Source organism: Lissotriton helveticus, chromosome 10, assembly GCF_964261635.1.
Source record: "Lissotriton helveticus chromosome 10, aLisHel1.1, whole genome shotgun sequence".
In the NCBI taxonomy this organism is placed as follows: domain Eukaryota; kingdom Metazoa; phylum Chordata; class Amphibia; order Caudata; family Salamandridae; genus Lissotriton; species Lissotriton helveticus.
Genome location: NC_136071.1, coordinates 355,168,438 through 355,190,685, shown reverse-complemented (window position 1 = coordinate 355,190,685; position 22,248 = coordinate 355,168,438). Strand labels below are relative to the sequence as shown.

At 44.5% G+C, this 22,248-nt stretch overlaps 1 protein-coding gene across 8 annotated transcripts in view; it reads left to right on the top strand.

Moving 5' to 3' along the window:
- Nucleotides 1–22,248, top strand: part of LOC144783823 (uncharacterized) — a 982,913-nt gene that overhangs the window by 936,851 nt on the left and 23,814 nt on the right. For 6 of the 8 annotated variants that reach the window (XM_078662569.1, XM_078662572.1, XM_078662570.1 and 3 more), the window contains 2 exons: nt 7,700–7,843; nt 18,706–18,895. In XM_078662569.1, the coding sequence (XP_078518695.1) occupies nt 7,700–7,843; nt 18,706–18,755 (194 nt within the window). In that variant the 3' untranslated portion in view covers nt 18,756–18,895. Of the gene's footprint in view, nt 1–7,699; nt 7,844–18,705; nt 19,515–22,248 lie in introns of those variants that run through there. The other 2 variants (XR_013601608.1, XR_013601607.1) reach the window with 1 other exon arrangement.

Sequence of the window (22,248 nt, the reverse complement as noted above, 5' to 3'; positions counted from 1 at the left end):
CACCAGTCGTTGCTCGGCTGGGGGCAGTTTCAGAAACATTTGTGCCACTATTTCGTCTGGAAAAGTGGTAGAATCAGTAATCCATCGGACACCTGATCGGGCTAGTTCTTGTTCATGCATAGTACTTAATTCACTATAACCGATTCGTGATTCCAGAATGTGATCGGTAGCTTGAAATACTTGTTCTATATTATATATCTGTGACTGTCTGGCTTTCTTTTCCATAATGCTCCTTCTACTCGCATGATGCACTCGGCATCCCATGTGCCCGATACAGGCCATCTATACTTTTCTTCTAACTCTTTGGTGTACTCCACCCATAAATCTAGATATAATATGGCACTTATGCCATGCTTCTGATACATAAAGTGACCTGGACTGTCCCTAGGCGGGACAGGAACTGCTGCTTCTAACAGACCTTTTCTAGTTTTCAACTGACGTAGTTTCGAGAATAACGGCATGACGGAACTGTAATCTAGACACAATACAATACACAATGAACACGATAATTACACCACTTTCGTACCACGACATTAAAAATACATGAAGAACATTTAAAATAACAGTTCGAACAGAATACTACCTGGAGTACTGAAAACAGAATACATGAATCTTCTCGAGAACAGAACTGACTAGAACAGAAACTAGATGCACTGCTAAAACAGTACGAAACTTACCGGTCTCATAAAGAGACACGTCAGGACCCGCATCCACCGAAGTGGACACTTCGTTTTGGGTCTGTGTACCACCAAAACCCACGGACCAGAGACAATTAGATTGACCCTGTCTAGATACTACCCCAGCAACGGTACTCACCGGGCAGCAAGAACGGAAGGCCTCGGACTGGACTGGACTGCTTCGACGCCGGACGGACGAACTTCGGACTTCAGTTACGGGTGGGCCTCCGGATACCTCGGACCTTGGACTCTCGGCTTGGGCTCTGGTCGGGACTCGCCGCGTTCCTCCACCGCCTCGTCTGGATGCTGGACCGCCACCTCCGTCTCCTCCGTGGGCCTGAGGGATACTTGAAGCAGAAATATCTGCACGTGCACGGTATGGTTCCGTCACGGCTGCAGAGGGTCAGGGGGCCGGCGTGGCTTCACCGGCGCGTGGGGAAAGGGCAAGTCCCTATTCGGGCGCCATTATGTGGTATATAAATAAATAATACCGGATCTAGGTTTGACTGGACATAGCAAATAACAGATAGCTCAATAAATAAGAGTCAAGATTCGAGGTAGTAGGAGTTTGCAGGTTTAATACAGCATAAAAGGACAGGAACAGGACAACCTGCACGGGGACAGGATGGCAGCGCTGCCGGGGGCAGGATCAAGGAAAAGGGAATAACTTTTAATAACAATGCACAAGCATATATACTAAAACAGTTGCATTACAGTGAATACATATGATAGGCGGAGCAGTGGGTGTGGTCAATAGCAGTCGCGAAAGATAAGGGTGAAAGTGGGTGTAACAAGAGGCGTATACATGGACATGTGATGTAAACGTAACAGAATATGTCATAAATGGGGCGGAAACATGGAGGGGGCTACCTAAGGAGCCGGGACCTCTAACCTAATGGTGCGCGCAAACTGACAATGACGTGTTACTAGGAGAAGCTGGGGGCTATGAACTCTGTACTAGGAGCAGAGACTGGAGTCTGGAGAGTCAGGGCGACATGTACCTAAACAATATCTAGTATCTGATGTTTAGAGAACATGTTGATAGAATCCAAAAGTTATCGGGGTAAAGGCTAACAGACTCTAAGACTGGTGCATGCATTATTCTACATGTAGTGCGTGATGAAGAATATTAAATGAACATAAATGCAGTATTTCTCTTACATGGAGACGTAAAGGCTAGACAATGACGGAAACTATTGATGCGATTCAGTAGTTTAGGAATGCAGAGAAGGAGGGCTGGACTGATAACTAGAATCATAACATACTCTTGGCAGACTAGCAGGCAGAGCCAGGCCGAGCCGGGCACTGTGAGGCAGGAAGTAAGTGAAGGGTCAGGAACACAGGTGGGGGCTGTATCGCTCCTCAGCGAGGGCTCAGGAGACAGGAGCTGAATCTGGTGTCCGGGCCCTTTTGAGGCCTAGAAACGGGGACTTTACAATGAAATAACGTGCACACTGGGAAACGTGGCAACGTAACTTTACATAGGCCTAATACTCGTAGCTTTCACGAGAACTGGAAACTGGCATACTAGAGATGGACACAACTGTAATTGCGTCTTTAATCGATCATGGGGAATACATATGCATATTAATCATGCACACATAACATAAGATGGGGAACACGTAGGGACACAGAACATGGCAAAATTTACTTTTCCACACATCGGAGCCGATGAGGAACAGGAAGAAATCTCTCTTTCCGACGATGGCTCCGACCAGGATGAAGACATCCTGCATCCTGTAAGTACAGTACCTACCTCGCTCCAACTTCCAGTTCCACCGAAAAAGAAGGCTTCGGACCAACCCGCTCCCTCATGCCCCGGTCAGCACCGAGACCATGCTTCTGACGTCCCGCCTCCAGGCTCGGCACTGAAGCCTTCCGAAAAGCTCCATGTCAAATCGGGCAGTGAGCAAAAGTCTTCAGCGTCGTAGACAAAGTTCGGCACCAAACATCACTGCTCAGTACCAAAAACAACTTCGGATCAGAAAACACCAACCAGGAAACCATCGGCACCTAAACCTTCGGCTCCGCAACAGACTAAGGGCTAGATGTAGGTAAAGCATATTTACCGACCCTTAAATACCGAATTTTACCGATTCGGTATTTAAAAGTCGGTAAATATGAAGGGGGGAGATGTAGGGAAATCCAGATGTTTATTTACCGAATCGGTAAAAGTCGGTATTTACCGAATCGGTAAATACCGACCTGTAATGCTCCATTCATTCCTATGGGCTTTGAAGCCCATAGGAATGAATGGGGCATTACAGGTCGGTATTTACCGATCGGTAAATACAGATTTTTGGCAAGGGTGCAGGGGGTGTCACTTTGACACCCTCTAGCACCCCCAAAAAAGGTTCGGGGGCCATATGGCAGGCATACCTGCCCTAAGGGCAGGTCTGCCTGTCATATGGCACAGGTGTGCATGCGCACATTTGCATGCACACCTGAATCGGTATTTTACCATCAAATTGAATTTGATGGTAAAATACCGATTTCTAAGGCCTTGTGGGACTCATAAGAGTCCCACCTACATATCGATTTTACAGAATCTGTAAATATACCGGTCAGTAAATTTACCGACCGGTATATTTACAGATTCTGTAAAATTACCTATCGGGAAATTTACCGATTCTGCCCCCTACATCTCAAATGCCTTTTACCGGTCGGTAACGGCCGAATTCGGCCGTTACCGACCGGTAAAAGCCTACCTACATCTGGCCCTAAGACACCAAAATCACCTAAAAAGCATACTTTCGGTGATACCCTCGAAAAACCGGTTCCGAAACAGAAAATTCAACGGAAAGTCAGCCAAGCACATGCATTTAAGGATATACCAGTTAACATGAAACACTGTTACAGATGCACCTTCTTTTTCTCCAGCTCTGGATCTTTCACAAATTCATATTTACTATGGCTTCAGCACCTAAAGGAAAACTAAGTTCAAGGAAGCATGTGCCAGAGTTGGAGGACTATTATCACAGGTGTAGCTTTTGCCACACTGCAAATACATTGTCTGAAGAATGGCATATTTTACAGCAGTTCCGTTCATCTCAGTAACAGATGTCAGAGGGAAGTTTGACTAAACAATTTAATGTAATGTAGGTAGCTAGAAATGCTAGCAAGCCATAATTAAAAGTACTGTTTTGTATTAATTTTAGGCTGTTACAAAGTGACAAATCAGCAGTTCGAACACCACCCTCAGTGTATTTCCTTCAACAGAGTGACGAATGGCTAATGGCAATGATTTCTTGAGCTGAGGCATTTTCTTCTCATGAGTCTGGGTGTTTTTAGAGTGATTTCCACAATGAACTGATTTATGTGGAGATTTCTGTAATAGATCCTTAACCATTCACTTTAACTATGCTCTCTCCATTGTGCAGGCAGTAAAGGGGATCCTCCTGGTGACCCCTGCATTGACCTCACTGCGGCAGAGGAGGAATACAATAGTGATAGGGACAAACCTTTGGACCCTGGAACTGTTGGCCAGTTTGAAAATACCTCAGAAGACGGCGATTTGTTTTCATCTCTGCTTTATAAAATTACATTGCTTGCTTTCCATTTACTGACCTCTCAGATTAACCTGGAAGTCTACCAGCAACATATATCTTTTGCATCTGGGTGTGGCGAAAGAGTTTGTGTTCTGCTTTTGGAGGAGATTCTGGGCATTCCAAATGTTACTTTGTGTAGGTACTTCTCAGTGCTATCACTGTTTGTCCCAGACTTAATTTGAGGCCAGCACGCTAATGTCTTAGTTTTCCCATTGTAATTCCCCTCGCTAGAGGAGCAATGCTAGTTTGCAATTCCATTTAAACTAATTAGCTCTTATTGCCTCTAGTTTTGTATATTGCAGTAAACCTCCTAAGTAACATAAAAATATGTACCATTGCTTGATGGGCTGATTCAAAAAGCAGCCAATCAGTGCACTATTGCAATTAAACTAAAGGTGAAGGCTATTCTCTAAACAATCAAAACCTGATGTACAAGAGGTAGTGTCTTGTGATATATGGAAATGGTGATCACTTGTACTTTATACGTGTCGATCCTAATCCCTAAATGATGGTTTAAGTCTTGAACCAAAAATCCTTGTCACTTCTGCTTAAGGTAATGAGCTTTTCTTTTACACGTTGTCCCTATGTAGTCCGTATACTGATAAATGCAGTTTTATGCATCCTGTAATTATGTATATTTCTTTTTGTATACAAACCATTAGTTTTAGTCAAACACTCTACGTGGTTTTCTGTATTTGAGTCTTGAACAGAATCTCCAGACTGGGTGTCCTCATCACTGTTACAGTAAGGTATGGGTCTGTGTAGGAAAGTGCCCTTTTTTTGACATGGTCACCCCCCCACTTTTTACCAGGTATCTAATGCAATTTTGACGGAAGTGCACTGGATTCCTGCTTTCCAGGTCCCCAGAGCCAGGTCTTTTTCCCTGAACCTGTACAGTTGTTCCCCCAATTGTCAATACCTTTAGCACCCCCTGTAAATCCCTAGTAACTGGTACTCCTGGTACAAGAGCAGCGAGGCTAAAAAGGGGCCCTAAGGGCTGCAGCGTGTATTGTGCCACCCTAAGGGACCCCTAATCAGACTCATGCAAACTGCCAGTGCAGGCTGTGTGACATGGCACAGAGAAAAGTGAAGACCGGACATGGCAACACCTCCTGTGTGTCATGCCTGCAGTATAGGTAAGGCACCCTTATAGCCCTAAGGCAGGGCGCACTATACTACATGTGTGGACATATCTGCATGGGAAATGCCCCTGTGATGTCTAAGTTGATTCTTAGATATTACTAGTGAACAAGGAAGCCATTTTAAATACATGTGCTGGACACTGGTAATAACAAGTTCCCCAGCTGCATGATGGCTTCCCTGAAACTAGAGATGTTTGGTATCAAACATCTCGTATTAATAAGCCCACACTTATTCTAGTGATGGGTTTATTAATACAGGCACCCAGAGGGCGCCTTAGAGGTGCCCCCTAAAAACCTACCAACTACTAGTGTACTGGCTTACTGGTGCAGATCAGCCTGCCACCACAGACAGATTTCTGACCTCCTGCAGTTGCCAGCCCACGCTCTCCGAAGGCAGAAACAATGCCTACTCCGGCCAAAATTATTGTCACCTGCTCTTAGCAGGATGGCTAACTGACCAGCATATCAAGTTAGGAGGCTTCAAAAGCCTTTGCCGCCTTTGATATGCGACCCAAACTTTTCCCAGACAGGGAAAATGCCACCCCCTGTACTGGGCCCATTTGGCACCAGAAGAGTCAGGAACATTTGTCAAGAGACATGTTCCCCCATCAAGCTAGTTCCACCTCTAAGGTGGGCTACCTGATGTGAACACGAAACCAGAAATTCCACCACCTTAGTTTTGGTGGAATTGGACTCACTGGGTCAGGGTTATGCCCACTTCCCACAGGAAGTTGTCACATAGTAGGTTTAGTCACCCTATAAGTAAGTAGCCCTTTGGCTACTTCCTGTCACCCCCCTTAGCACCCCTAAATAGAGTATTTAGAGGCACCCCTGATGCTAAGGACTCAGATTTGATGGATCCAAAAGAAAAGGACAAAGAGCCGCTTGACAATGAGAACTGAAGACTGCTGTGAACTTTTGGCACCAAACCCCGACTGCACTAGTCTCGACAATTGTGACAAAGTGGCTTGTCCTGCAGCTGAGCAACTACTAAGAGGCCCAGTAGACGTTAAGTCCTTCGCGAATTGCCAGCAATCTTCCTTGGAGTGGAGGAGCTACCCCCCTGCAGGCACCGAAGAAGCAGAGTCTACTTTACCGTATTGCTGCTTGCCAGACATCCAACGCAGCAGTACCCCAGGAAGAGGTTCCTGTGCTTCTGAAGGTCTGAGCAGTCCCCCCATAGAGTGAAAAGACACCAGGACTGACCTGAGCCGTACAGGGCTAATACCAGGGTACTGGACCCCTGCAACAATCAAGGCCTTTTCAAGTCCAGTCGGGACTCTCAACAGCACCGAGACTGAGCAGCTGAAGAGGGACATCTGCACCGCAGAGACCCACTTCCAGAGTGGCCTGTTGTCCTGATTTCTGCACACTCAACTGGTAAGACCTAGGACACAGAAGCCTAGCCAACCTATCGACTGTGCCCCCTTGTTACTAGGACCGTTGTGACCCGAGCCGCCCATTTGGGAGCTCCTAGACTTGTTCTCAAGTACCCCTCTGCAACCTGTTTTTAGATGACCCCTTCCCCTTCTTCCACCGGCATAGCGCGCAAAGCTACGAACCCAACCAGCACCTCTGCACCTGGACGTGCCAGGACAAGTTACTAGTAACTGCTGGTGGTACTTTGGATCTTGGCCTTCTATGAACCTAAGTCCCGAAGGAGACCTGAAAATAACTGTATGTAGCATATGCCTTTTTTCCCATAGGAAAGCCTTGCTGTGTGAAGACACATTTATGTGAACTTTTCACTTACCTGTGAAATTCATTATTTAAAAAAGTACTTAATAACAAAGTTCTTGGTATCAAATTTTATATAAAAATACGACTTATTTTTATAAATTAGTCTCAGATTTATTCTTGAGTGCGTGTCTCATTTATTACCTCAGTGAGTACAAAAAATGCTTAGCACTACCCTCTGATAAGACTAAACTGCTTGCCTATGGTACCACAAAAGAGAGGGCATTTAGTGTTATCATTTTTTCCCCTGTAAACCAATAAGGGCTGCCTGGACTCTTTACACAGTGCACCTCGTTTTGGTCCACTATATAAATAGCCAGCCTCCTACAGTCGGATATTACCTAATCGGTGCCGTCTACTTGGTATACTTTATGGCAGAGAATCACTCTTTTACTCTGTTGTCTGAGCTTTTGCGTTTTCATTTTTATGGGGAAGATGTTTGTGTGTGTGTATACAGTTATTGTTGTGGTGCCCATGTGATTTGAATGAGGTTTTCCCTGTCACTTGACTCAGCATTCCCATTTCTGAACCCTAGTTGTGATCTACGAAATTGTTCTTGCAAACCCTATGTAAATTAACGTGCTTTTCCCCCTAGTGATATCCCCAGTCAACAGACATCTCAGCGGGTTGGAGAAGCTGTTAAAGGAAGTGCCGATGATGGAATTGGGGAATTTCAGTGGAATTTCCAATAAATATGGAAGGAACGTGAACTGGAAACCTAAAAATAGTCCGTCCAGTGGTAAGAGATCTTTTCATAGCCATACTCACACATCCTGAAAAATATCGGCTTGACGATGAAGTAGAATCGTTTGTCTGTGCAGAATGTTGAATTAGTAAGCCTTGACAAGATGCCATTCTATGTAAATGGTTCCTTACTGCTTTGGAATGGTGATGTAAACTGTTATTCAAGTACTATTTAGTATCTTGCAATATATGTTTGAATCCATTTGTAGCATTCAGCAATGCCGGTGGAGGTGCCAGGGAGGGAAGATTCAGATCTTCTAGGCAATTGTATTGTTTTGGTGTTTTATAGATCTTTGCTGACACTACTGTGGCTCGAATTAGGAGCGACCCGTTGCAAACATAAATAGATGCCTTGCAGCGGTGGTTCCTCCATGGGAGCGAAGGAGCGTCTTCCCCCCCACACTGCTGGGCAGAAAGCATAAAAAATTAAACGGTAATAAAATAATTTTATTACCATTTCATTTTTTTCGCTCTCTGCTAGCAAACGGAGTGCGAGGGCAGGGTGGGGCCAGCGCGTGACTGCTGCTAATGATTTGCTGCAGTGAGGAGTGACCACTAAAGTTTGCATTGCGCATGTTGATTTGGCTGGCTACCTTGCTGCGGCCAAACTGAAATGCGCAATTCAAACCTATCCAACCAGGCACAGGCCTACAATAACCACCCCCGCCCTCCCCCCGACGCAGAATGTGAGGCGATGCACCCAAGACTCCTATATCTCACAGATATCCAAAGGCTTTAGACAGCATTGGGAGCCTGTGGAGGGTGGTGGACCCACTGCACCACAACCAATGGCACTGTGTAGCATACATCTATACATAACAAGAGGGACAGTAGAGGAATTACAGATATGTAGAAGTAGAACAAGGGACCTCCATAAGGGTGAAAAGAGGCTGAGCTAAATGGAAACTCAGCAGGCCAAATTGAAAGTTAAAGCATTACTGTGGACCTGTAATCAATTCAAGAGGCTTTCATTGAATGATGTTAAAATAAATAAAAAAAAGTTAAATCTATAGTGAGCATAACAATTCTTCATAATATATTGCCCAGGAGTAGAATGGCTAGAGACTGATAATCACAGTGCCAGGGCAGGACTCCGTTGAATACTCTAGTTCAACAAATTTACAAATGTGTCACTGAGGCAATAATTGCACCGGTCACTTTTGTTTTTTCTATCCACAGTAAGGATATTGTTCCCCTGGTCGAATCCTATTGTTCGATATACTCATTGTCCATTTTAGGTCGCACATAATCCTGCCTTGACTGACTCGAATTTATGTACGCCCAGCTTTGCGAATTACCTCCAAGAGATTTGTAAATAACCTCAAATCTACAGGTCTGTGGGTGTTCATGTACTTCAGCAGGGTGACCCACTCAGAAAGGCTCTTGACCTTAAACCTTTGAATGGGCCATCCTTGTGGAAGTTCATCAGTCATAAATACACCTTACAAATGTACAATAACTTAATTCTCTACATCAGCGTTAGGAATTTGTAAAGCGACCTTTTGTGCAAATTAGGTGTGCAAAGCTATTGTGAATCTGACTGTGTGAGAATCTTTTGGGGTCTATGTGAGGATTTTTTCCTAGTCTATGAGTCACCTTTTCAAAGCTATGAGAGTATCTGGTAGGTATTTGTTCTTCTCACTGGAAGCTATGTCATAGGCTGTACGATTCAGCCTTTCAGTTGTTAAAATTGTAAATAAAAAGGGTTGACACATTAGCAGAACGTTTGTGCTTGTGCCTCCTAGAGGAGCTGCAGTGGCTGTTCCAGTGAGTTTCTTAGATGTATATTTTGTATTATTTATTTGTATGCTTGTGTAGTGCCCACATGCCCCCTAGGTGGCTTCATAGTTCTCGTATGGAAGGTCAGGGAGAGGCCAGAGCACCATTGGAAGCCTGGTGCTGACAGGGCCAATTCGCATTGACACAGGAGAAGGGGGAATAGTCCCTGGGTTTGTTGGCAGTTCGAGAAAGACTTCTTTGATCAAAATTGTGCAGATGGCCTTCTTGAATCTATGAAAAACAATGGTTCAAGAGGAACTACTTTCATATGACTTTCTCAGTTATAGGCAATTTTATTGTAATGTACTCTATCGCCTTCTTGAAATGGGAGAGGTTGGGAAGGGAAATGAGATGGAGATTGAGTTGTTTCATGGATGCTATCCTCATTTAGAGGTTTTTCATCCGTGCTTCCTTTCTGCTTAGGAAGGGGTGTTTATTACGTTTACAGCTGCTTAACATAACATTCCAACCCCCAGTGTATTGGATTGTCAATCTTCATAAGTATTCTACCTCATAATTATTAAAGGCCTTGGTACATCATTCATGTTGTTTCAGAGTTAATCCTTTGGTTCAGTGGAGTAATAAAATCTCACTTCTTAAGTTTAAGACTTAGCCTAGCTTTCAGATTTTTGTATCCTCTAATGATTCTGAGTCTGTGTCTTATGCTTTTTAATATCGGTTATATGAAGAATTCTTTTATTACTAATTTTGTTTGATAAGATTAGTTCATTTGAATGAGGGACTCTACAGAGCTCCAGGAAGGAGGAATGAACGACAACTAGGGCATTACTTTCATATATGATAAAACACTTGAAGCCGGACTTCAAGTGGCTTGTTACATTGTGATTGCTGCACAAACTCCTGTTGCCGAGAGGTCTCTATTACAAGGTGGTGCGACATTTATCACACCTGGTAAATACAAGGTGCGATGAAGATCACACCCTTTTATAATTTTCGGCAATTCAAATCAGTCCAAACTAAACAAGAAAAAAAGGCCTAGTAGTTAACAGGGCATGCAGATTTGGGTATGGTAGACACCAAAATCCACATGGTATTCCACAAAAAATGGTAATCGCACCCCAACAGCCCTACTCTGAATCTGGCCCTTGGAGTAAGAGGGTATGGCTTTTGTCATTTTCTGAAAGAACTAAGGTTGGGATCATAATAAGAGAGTTCCAGAGCAAGGAGTCATGATGTTGCAGAGAGCTTCACTCAAACATTTTTAGTTTAGTTGGTAGTAGTTCAAAACTGGTTGAGGGAGGCTGATCATAAGCATTTGGATCAGCAATTTGGGGTGAATATTTTAGGGAGGTAGTCATAGATAATGCCTCGCAGTGATTTGTGGACCAGGAACCGATATTAAAATCAATCCTTTGCTTGACAGGCAGCCAGTGGAAGGATTTTAAAGTCAAGAGTAGTATTGAGAGAACCTTTTAATTTAATGGCAAGGCTTTCAGCAAAGTGCTGTACTCTTTGTAGCTTGCATGGCTAATCGATTTGGTTCAGAGACCCTAAAATTACCATTGCCGTATTTGATATATATTAAGTCTCCGGTAATGATAAAGGCAATTCGACAATGAGTTTTGCGTCAAGGGAGTATGCCTCTGAAGTGACTGAGGTAAAAAAAAACGTTTGTGGTGGATAATTCTACCTTCAGGTTCCCCACCCTTTACTCATACATGCCAACAGGTGGAGCTATCAGTGTCAGCTACAGCCCTGCCACAAACATAATATCACAATGTATTATTATTATTATTTAAGCCACAGCAGGAAAACAGAGTACTTTTTTTCATACATAGATTTTATTACTTTTCCAGAATTTAAAATACAACATAGCAGTTACATGTTAAAGTACGTACGTTGTCCCATAATTATAATGGCTGCAATTGTGCAATAGTACATAAACTTGAAATCAGCAACATCTTGAGGCCTACAATGATGGATGTACATATCCAAAGTAATCCACCATCTGCCCCAAATTTTACAATGTTTGTGTGAGGAACCACAGGCGCAGAAGATGAGGTCGTTCATTTTTATGTTCCAATCCATATGCGCTTTCAATTTCAAGATAAATCAGGAGACTGTTCAGTGACCCAGGTACAAACTATGTCTCTTTCAGCTAATGGGTGCTAGGCCCACTACCAGCCTGTCTCCTGGAGGTCCTCCCAAGTCATCTAGGATACAGAGTAGGCCAATTCTCTGGGTCAGCTCTACATGTTGCCACAGCACTGGTAATAGTACAGCTTCTATGGAATTCCAATATGTCGTGATAACAGGGCGCACCCACACCACATTATATGATCAAATTCTGTTTGAGCTTCAGGGCAGCGGAATCAGTTTGGCAAGGCTCATCTGTTCACCTGCCACAATCTGCAAGTAGTGAGGTACATAATGTGTAGGTAGCTAAGTTTTAACCTGGCTGAAATTACCCGGGTGTGGGAGGACATTCGTGCATCCCTCTAGTCCACCTTGTCTAGTTGTGCCACCAATGTTTCCCATTTCTGTGAATGTGTCTGGCGTGTTAATGACAAGGGTTTGTATATTTGTGATATCCCTTTTATTCCCAAATCTCCCGTAAGACGTTTAGCTTCCAGAGGTTTGAGCTCTGGCAGAGGTACAATGTATGGTAGGTGGCATGTTAGCACATTACGTAATTCTAGATATTTATGGAACTAAGTGGTAGAGAGGGTGAATTGGTATTGCAGCTCTTGGGATGATTTAATCGAACTTCCTTGTCATACATCTCGCATGAATCCCCCAGGTTGTCGTAGCCATCGCCCCTTCCACAGTGGGGTTTGGTGCATGGAAAATAAAAAACTTTTACCTAGATATAGCAACATCCCTTGTTTGAATACCAAACAATAGTCACAATCAAATGAATAGAGAGGGAATTGATGCATTCACTCTTGGCAGGATTGGGGGTGTCCTAGTATGTTGGATAGGTATGACCTTAAGTGGGCCCAGTAGTCATTCGGCCTGTGTCTCGTGGGCTGCATGGATATAAAGGTTTCAGCAAGGTCATCGCAATAACCAGCATCAATAATCCAGGATTTCATGGTAGGCAGCATAACAACGCCATTGTGTCCCTGCACATTACAGTAATAACCTTGCAGTTAGTTTCCAATTGCAGCAGGATATTTGCACAACATATTCCAGAAGCACAATCAGACATTAGTTTTGCCTGGTTCCAACAATACAGATTTCACCTTGTTACTACAGCCTGTGTCTAGTTGCCTCTGTTTGCGTGCTTGGTGGATCAAGTTGGTGGATACTTCACTGTATAATCTGTACACTCTGGAGATCCACCCCTTGGAGTTCGGGAGGTAATCGTATACTGCAGTAGCATAACAATTGAATGTTCCCTTTGGGAAAGTTGGGAATGCTGATTTGGCGGCTCTCCAAATCTATAGCACATAAGTACTAATAATGTAGATGAAGCCGTCTCAGTGTTACATTTTTCCATTTACATGATTTCTCCATTTATAAAAAAAAAAGGTTTTCTGGTTACATGCCATTATTGCTAATCAGGAACGTGCTGTAGGACCTTTCCACAGTCAGTGGTAGCAATCGTTATATATTATTGGCATATGGCTGAGCCTGGCCAGATGTCCTACTAGCTTCCCACACAGCCCAGTGTGTACTGCAGGAAGTGCGAATCTGAAACATTGGTCTAGGGAGAAGTATGTAGAGAATAATGGAAACAGTTTTTTATCTGTAGAAGATCCTAGGTTTTTAGTCACGGACTAGCACAACATTTGCATAAAATATCTGTGGCCTAAACAATACTCCAGTTGTTCAGCAATTGTGCAGCCCAAGGCCCTCAAGGAGTGGGATGGGATGTGAAATTGTACATGGCTGTGGCACACAACGAAGAGTGACGGTTCTACTCCTGGTTTCCCTCCCAAGATAAGTCAAAAGACAAGGCTTTGAAGAATAAAAAGCAAAGCAAACAGGACTCCCATTTGCCTAGACTATCACTTTTTCAAGCCTGTAGTCTGCATTGTTGTGACCTAAATCCAGCTTCATCCTTAATTCATGAGACCCTTCTGAACTAGATCTACAGCAAATCACTGCCTTTAGGGAAGCCAAGCTACAGATATTCAAGGTAACTCCAACTGTGAAGCTACCAGAGCAATGGCGACAGCAGTGGCAGTTCGTAAGCATCCATGGCTTAGGACATCAGGGTTCTCTAATGATCTCCACAACCCTCATGGACCTGCCTGTTTGATGGCTCCAAGCTGATCTGAGACTAGGCGGATGCCTTCCTGGAGCATTTCAAAACCAGCCACTGCTTGATCCCTTGGTTTGCAGTCCCAAATGAGAGATAACCAGGGGTTTTGAACGATTAGTGGTTTTGGGAGAGGGATCAACTTCTGCCTGCATCAGGCAGCAGCAGGCCTAGAACCCTGTTGTGAGACAGTACAGGGGACATGGAAAGGGCAGATGTCGGAACCACTTTCAGCCAGTCATTTTCTCCTTCTCCCCATCAGCCACCAGAGGGATGCAGCCCTAGTTTGCCCTTGTTGGAGAACTCTAAACCAGTGGGAGGCCGGGTGTCCTCTTTTCCACAGCCTTTGAAAGCATTGGCTTTAGGCCAATGAGCCCCCAGATTCCCCCTTCGGGCCTTTCACAGGAACACCTTAACCTACTGCAGCAAGAGGGGGTACGCTAACTTCTGGAAGGAGTTGATGCCGGAGCAGGAGCTTGGAGAAGGATGCCTTTCCTGGTATGTCTTTCTTCCAAAGCAGAACAATGGTCTTGTTATCCTTAACTCAGGCTCTCCTGGCACTGGAACTATGAGTTTTGATGGTGTCACTCTAGTTGCAGGACTCCTATTTCAACATACCAGTACTGAAGACTTACAGGAAGTACATGTGATTCATGGTGGGTAGAACTGACTTTCAGTTTGCAGTACTTCCCTTTGGCCTAACATTGGCACTACTGGTATTCACAAAGGTGATGGAAATGGTAACAGCTCATCTCAGAAAGTTGGGAATACCATTTTTATCATGCCTGGATGACTTGCTCCTAAAAGCCAAGTCTCCAGAGAAGGCTCAGTCACATCTGCAGTCAGCAACATAGACTTCATCATTTTGGCTAAATCTCATCTGGAGCCGTCCATGCACCTCCTTTTCATAGGGTTAGTATTGCAATTCACCCTGACACCAGTATTTCCTCCTGTGGAGCGGAAACTGGACATCCATACATTGCTCCTGTGCTTTTAGGAAGGTGCCCCCATTTCAGTGGTATTTGTCCTCCACCTACTCATATTGCTAGCTTCTTACATTATCCTGGCCCACTGGCACAAGAGGGCTCTCCAGTGGTGTCTCCTAAGATAGTGGCTCCAACATGGAGATCTCTTAGACTCCATACTGATCTCCAGGGATGCTGCAGCGATGTTTGCTTGGTGGAATGTGGAGGAGAACTGGTCCAGGGGAATGTCCTTCCAACCCCCTCTGGCCTTGACTACATTAGTGACAGATCTCTCCAGTCCAGGGGGGAGGGGAGGGCACTCACATTGTGGAACTGGAGATCAGAGGCATTTGGATTCCAGAAAAGCAGAATTTTCATGTCAACCTCCTCAAACGGAGGGCGATTCGCATGCCACTTACGGTATTTTTCCCTTGCCTTTGTAACACATCAGTCCAGTTCTTCACAAACAATACAACTGTGATGTGATATTTATACAAGCAGGGGAAAAGGGTCATGGTCTCTATTGAGAAGCTCTGAGGCCCTGGTCCTGAGCGCACAAGCACAGAACGTGGTTGGTGGCGAATCACTTTATGGGCTTGCTGAACACCAGAGCCAATGACCCAAGTATGTATCAGCTTGCTGACCACAAGTGGCATCTCCACCCCGAGGCTGTGAAGAGCATCTTCGTTCAATGGGGCATAACCCACATGGATCTCTTTGCCACTCGTTTCAGTTCATGTTGACCAAAGTGATGTGCACGCCAACACCTGCTGCAAGGAGCCTTGGGGGACGCATTTCAGTCAAAATGGAATTTCACTACTCATTCCTCCTATATCCTTGATTACTCAGATTCTAGGAAGGATCTGCCAAGACCGGGCACAAGTCATATTGGACGCTGTAGGTCGACTGAAAAGTGTGTGGTATGCAGACCTTCTGCACCTCTTCCCGTGTCCTCAGCTCCAGCTCCCTCTCAGGGAGGATCTTCTCTCCTAGTCATAGGAACAGGTCCCCCATTCGAACCTCCATCTTTACACCTTCATGCTTGGAGTGTGAGCAGGGACACTTGAAGGCCTGCCAGCTGTCTGATGACATAGTGGATGTAATCATATCTGCCCATCGTTACTCTGCACAATCTATTTATACAAGAGCTGTCATGGTTTGTTGCTTGGTGTGCAGGTCACCAGATTGGCCCGTTGAAAGCATGGCTGTCTAGCATTCTCCAATGTGCACTTTTGTTGGCCCTTGAAGGATGTGCTGTGGTATCTAGTGGCTTTGTCTGCTTTTCTTTGCCTCTCCCACCAAGCGTTAATTTTTAAGTGTTAGTGTTCTTGAAAGGTCTGAGCAGCATGTTTCGCCCACTCCATTTATAATGCCACAGTGGGACTTAAATCTGCTGTTAACCTTTTTCGTGGTGCCTCCATTTCAGCCCTTACATAGTTGTTCCCTACACTTTTGGGCTCTTAGGACGTTTTTTCATGTTTCCATTACCTCAAGAAGGAGTGTCAGCGAATTACAAGCACTAAGTGTCAGGCCTTCGTTTCCTGACAAGTTGGTACTGAAAACCAAAGCTGCTTTCCTGCCATAGCTGGTGACCTTCCATTTGGGTCAGTCGGTCACAGTTGCTTCCTTCTCATCATTTGTGGCATTTCCCTGTACAGTCTTGCAGGACTTCCTGGTGTGACTGCATTCATTCGACCTACTCCCAGTTGGGAGGGGGAGAGCTTTTGGTACTGATTCTAAAGATGAGGGGTCAGCAGGTAGAAGTTACCACCAGAATAATAAGTTACTTAACCTTTGCTAACCCTTTTTTGGTGGATACTGCATTTGCCTGCAGGTTTCTCACTGTCCACATACCTTCCCGTTCTTTAGAGTGAGCTTTCATGAATTAACAGGGTTCCAAGGTAGATTGATCTTTGCCTTTTTCACTCGAATTACCGGCAGTCTCGTCTCTGTGCGAAGGAATGGAAAAAATGAGTACTCATGGCAGAGCCCAGTATTAGCACCCATATACAGCTCCATGTTGTCATGACGGGGCTTGACAGAGCGGCAGCTGATGCTAGTGGCATTACCTTCCTGTGCACAGGACCGATATGAAGCCTTTCCAAACCCAGTCTGCCACCTAACAGTATTCAAAGTATGAGGAATCTTTGGGTAGATATATGACTGGGGCAGGCATTTGGAATTTTAGTTGGTGCTGCTCCTATATACATTGAAGAGGTGTTGTAACGATCATGAGCCCTGCATAACACCACTACTGCCAATTTTCCACAATGAGGAAAAGAGCTCTATTCTGATATGTTAGCTTTTGCTGATGAGGATCAACTGGATCTGCTATATGGCATTTTTCCTTGCTTTCTAAGAGTTTATTATGCTCCACTGTGTTGTACATTCCCTGCAGCTCAAGTAGTATCAGGTACTCTGGTTGGTCAATGTCTATTGACTGAAGATGTTGCCTAAAGTATGCCACAGTGCTTTACATTTCATTCACAAATGGGCTACTAGGTTGGATAAAACAGGTCAAAGAAAGAATGGACCACTAAAAAGACCTACTAAAACATCCAAAGATTTTGGAGTATACACCTCGCCCACTTAATAGTGGCATGCTTCATCATTGGCGCCTATCCACACCACTGAATGGGCTTTCTTATGTAAAGTATTTCTCTGGACAAAGCAGTGATCTAGTTGAGTGAGAAAGCACTAAAAATGTCTCACGGTATATCCAAAAGATTCCCTTGCAGCAGCTTTCGTTCAATTGGCCCTTTTTTCTTCTTCATTAGCATTCCAGTTCCTTAGCTTCTGGGTAAATCATTTGTTTGCTGGCTTCATTTCTAGCTTGGGCATCTTCAGATGTTTGCAGCAAAGCAAACAGGAGAGGTAAAGAAAATCTCATGATAATATGCAGAGTCACTCTTTCGTTACTAGCTGGGTGTGTTGGGTGTTCATAAAAATTTGCAATGCATTGTCAATACCTATCAGCACCCTGGTGTCCGTGCCACATAAAGTGTGGGAAAATGCATACAATATCCTATTTCCTCAGAGTGGGTAGATGAATATGAATACTTCAAATTAAATAATGTTTCAGATGAAAAGGAAAGAGGAATAAACAGTTTACATTTTTTTCTAACTACAAATTTGGATTATCTATATTGTGATATTTATGCATACATAGATTTCGGGGAACAGGTACAGGCAAGAAATGTATGTAAAACTTTTTTTCACAGGTTCACACACCTGAAGGAAACGCACATAAAAGCCTGGAAGTTTGCTTCTATTTAGTTTCCCATTGTCGAGGTGTACTCCACATTAAATGTACAACTTTTTCTGAATCTTGCCTTAAGGGAGCCTTTTGCGGATTATGGGAGGATCTGTGGGGTCATTGTGGGTGTTTCCGGTAACACTGTCAAAGTCAATTAGGTACTTTGAAACTCATGGTAATATGTGAGGATCTTTGAATGGCATGATGTGCTCTCTTGGAGCTATGTTTGGAAATTTTCTGTGGCCAGAAGTGGGTATATTGTCGTGTCAGTGGGATTTATTTGAGTGGGCTGGAAACAAGATGAGTCACTCATTTAAGAACATGGATAATAGTGCGCTGGGTGGTTTACAGCAGGACTAGGAAGATAGGCTCTTTATGGGACAGCAATGAATCCGTGAAGTTCATCGAGTACTTAAATGGGACGCTTATGGTGCGGCAAATGAAAAGTACCTTACCTTAAGTGGTCGAAAATTAACAAGAATTTACTACTTCAGTGTATTTCTTTGACACACATAACTGAATATGAAGTGCAAGCCCATTAGACACCATGCTTTATTACCTGTTTATTTATCCATGGGTAATGGTTTAAAATATTTAACCTGAACTTTCGTTCATTTATTTTTTTACAGAACCTCAGGAACCTGACAGTCACATTAGTGAAAAGCACAGCAATATCTGAATCAAAACAGGCAAGGATGTTGTTTTAAAAGCCGCACATGCTGCAGAACAGAATAAAAACTATGACAGTGGATGAAAGACAGCGTGGTCTTGAATTATACAAACTGCAATGGATACTATCAAAAAACACATTTTTAAAACGTTTGGAAAGTGACAAACTGGGAAATGTGAAGAGCAGGGGATGACCTTGCTCAGTATTCTTAGGAAAAGAAACCGTGACGCCATGTGCAATATTGCGACAAAGTACTGCTGCCTCAAACAATCAGCCAAATTGATAGTTTGTGGCTCTCTGGCTTGACAGGGGCCCATTGATATTTCTGGACCTGACTGGGCTGAAGTGTGTGAGGAGCTCTTGATCAACCCAAGCTGATTTACTAGAACAAGAGGTGTCCCGCGGCAAAACCAAGACTTCTGAAAAGAGTTCAGAAGGTAGTGCTTTCGGCCAGTGGATACCATGTGCCATTCAGGAGAAAAGTAAACTACAGGAGGTGGGCCTTCACTCACAAGTGTGATTGGAACCTCACTTGGAGGTACTCGATGGAGGGGAAGTTCTGAGAGGGGTTTGGAATCTCAATAAACAGGGTCTTACGTGTTGAACATTATTGATTGAAACCACAGATGAGTTGGAAATGCTGTGTAGTGGCAACTGTGGAGGGTCAGCCAATGAAGGACACACCAGAGGAACTGAAGGATTCATGTAGCACTTCAAGCCCATAAACAAAGTCCATCCAAACACAGAGACTGAATTCCAGACTCAAAGGTAAGCATTCTTTAAAATTAGGCAATGAAGAGATATTGTCTTCTAAGAGTTGATTACTTTGTAGTTCCCCCAAAGAATCCTTCGGACTCTTGAGTAATTTGTACACCCACGATCCCTCTAAGTATCCCACACCACTAGAGGCCTCTGGGAGATCCTGCACTCATAAGAACCCCTGATGAGTCCTACACTGTTAGGTTCCCCTGAGGAATTGCGTACTCTATGGGTTTACTGAAGAGCCTCTCATTATTGGGCACCAATGAGAGATCATACACTGGCAGCCATCACAGATGGGCCCTAACTTCTTAGGTGGACCAAAGGAACCCCACATTCCTAGGTGTGCTGTAAAGAATCATGCACGTACAGATGCCCCTGGACATTCCACACTCCCATGTATCCTATATTCACTCATAACCCTCGGTGAACTTACTGCCCCTACTCAGTAATGAGTAGCTCTTCACTCTGAACCAGTCTACAAGAGTCCTGCAGTCCTAGCCCTTTAAAGAATCCTCTACTTACAGGTGCATCGGAACGTTCCGCATGCTCCTATCAGTAATTGGTGAATAAAGTACCTTCAGGCACCCTTAGGGAGTCTTATATTCATAGTTTCCCAGAGGAAGCCCATAACCCCATCCATGCCCTGGAGATCCAATACTTGTACTGCATCCCTGATTAACCCAACAGCCCAAGTAATTATTTGCTCCTACTTGTTTCCAGGGGATCCTACACTCTAAAGTACTTGGCAAACCGGAAATCCTCAGGAATTCACCAATTCCCTGTGCACCTGAGGAATCCTGTACTACCAGTAGTAACCTTGAAGTCCTGCTTTTCCTTGTGTCCCAAATTCAATCAGAGGCTCTCAGTGTCCCATAGGATCCTGTACTATTTGTTATACTTAAGTAACCGGGGAAATCCACAGCCCCCAAAGATTTTGGTACTCCAAGGAAAATCTGCTTACCTGGTGTTCCTGAGAAACCCTACACTCCCACATTTTTCTGTGGATTAATTCTTCCAAACTAATCTTTAAAAAAGTTGCATTCCGATGTGTCCCAGAGGAATCCTGCATTCTGACTGGTACATCTAACTATTGATTATTCACCTTGTGAACACCCCAAACACTAGACTGGATCAGGAGAATTTTTTCAATAATTCCTCCACAGGCCAGCTGATGGCATCGTGTAGCTTTGCATCGGCTCCATACTCCCAGGAATTGACACTGGAACCACAGATAACCGCCACCCCTGCACGCTGACGTCAGTTTCTTTCTCTCAGTGCCTTTGGTTACCGATCCGGAGCTCACTTCCTCAACTTTTCTGTTGTTTGACAGGATTTGTTTCTTAATTTATTTCTCAGTATTTCAAGGTATATGTCCCCTCCAAAGCCAACATGATTTAAACCCTACAAGAACTGTCCCAAACAGATGTTTGTGACAGACTCCCACCAGGTTTGTATCTGTTGACTGGGTTAGTCACACTACTCCTAGTATTGGTAGGACTGCAGTAGGATGAATCCAAAAGTGGTCCGGGACTGTAAAGCCAAGCTGTAGGTCACTGAGCACCCTCAGAAGGCATGCATGGGCCAGTCTTGAAGTGTAGGGTCTCATGGGAAAGGTCCTTGTCACATTTGAAATCATCAGGTAAGTCAAAGAAAAACCACAAGAAGTAGTAGTGCGACTCTTCCCGCCACTCACATCAGAGTCTCATGATTTCAATCCCATTCTCCTACCACAGCTTATCCCCTTGCACCCCAAATTCTCAAACCCATCAGTGATGCTGCAACAAGTTGAGGCCTTTAAGGAGGTGATGTGGCGCTTCTCTGGCACCCTTCCCGCTCTCTCCGGCACACCTACAGGCCCCAAGGAGCTCTCCAATCCAATTACCGTAGGCGGATCTGCTCTTGACACCATCTGTGTCTCTTGACCCGATTGCAGGGGCCCGTCCCAACTCCAGGGCTGATGCCCATCCCGACTTCCCACCCTGCGCCAGAGGAGGAAGACCACACAGACCTGCTCCTGGAGACCCACTCCTACATCCTACGCCTAAAAGCCTAGTGGTCCAAGCATCAAGAAGCAGGCTTAATCTATAGTCATTCCCTCCTTTGCCTCCTGATGGGGAATCCAAACGAATTGAGGCATTCAGAAAGAAGGTGTTCGAGGCATGTGTGCTGTAGATACACATGCTTTGCATACTTCTGCCATCTAGTGTTGGGTCCTGATGTTTTCAAGTTGTTCTCCTTCGGAGACGTGTTTTCCAGTCATGAGGTAAGGGGACTTCTCCTTTCGGTGATAGTGCGCATGGGCATCGACTCCATTGTTAGATTGTTTTCTTTACGCCATCGGGTTCGGATTTGGTTTGCGGCACTACGGATCGACACAGTTCTTCTAGATCCTCTTGGTGCGCAACACACTGTACCCTCGTCGGTATTGTTTTGTACGTATTTCACCGTTCTCAGCGTGCCAAAAAAATATGAAATAACTCTATCTTCGGTATAGAACACATCATTAGTGGCCTTTGGGCCTAGCCGCGTCAGTTTACTTACACTCCGTTTCTGTTATCCTCCAAGTCCTCGGGATCAGCGTGATGCAAAATAGGGGCCACCTCCTGATCTATCCAAACCTTGATGCTGTGATAGCCAAAGGTTAGGGAAGGATCAGGCGAGGGCAATAAAGCCCGCGGGGAAGGGAGGGAACTGCGGGGAAGGAGATCTGAAACGACAAACAAAAGAACGGTAAGTCAGT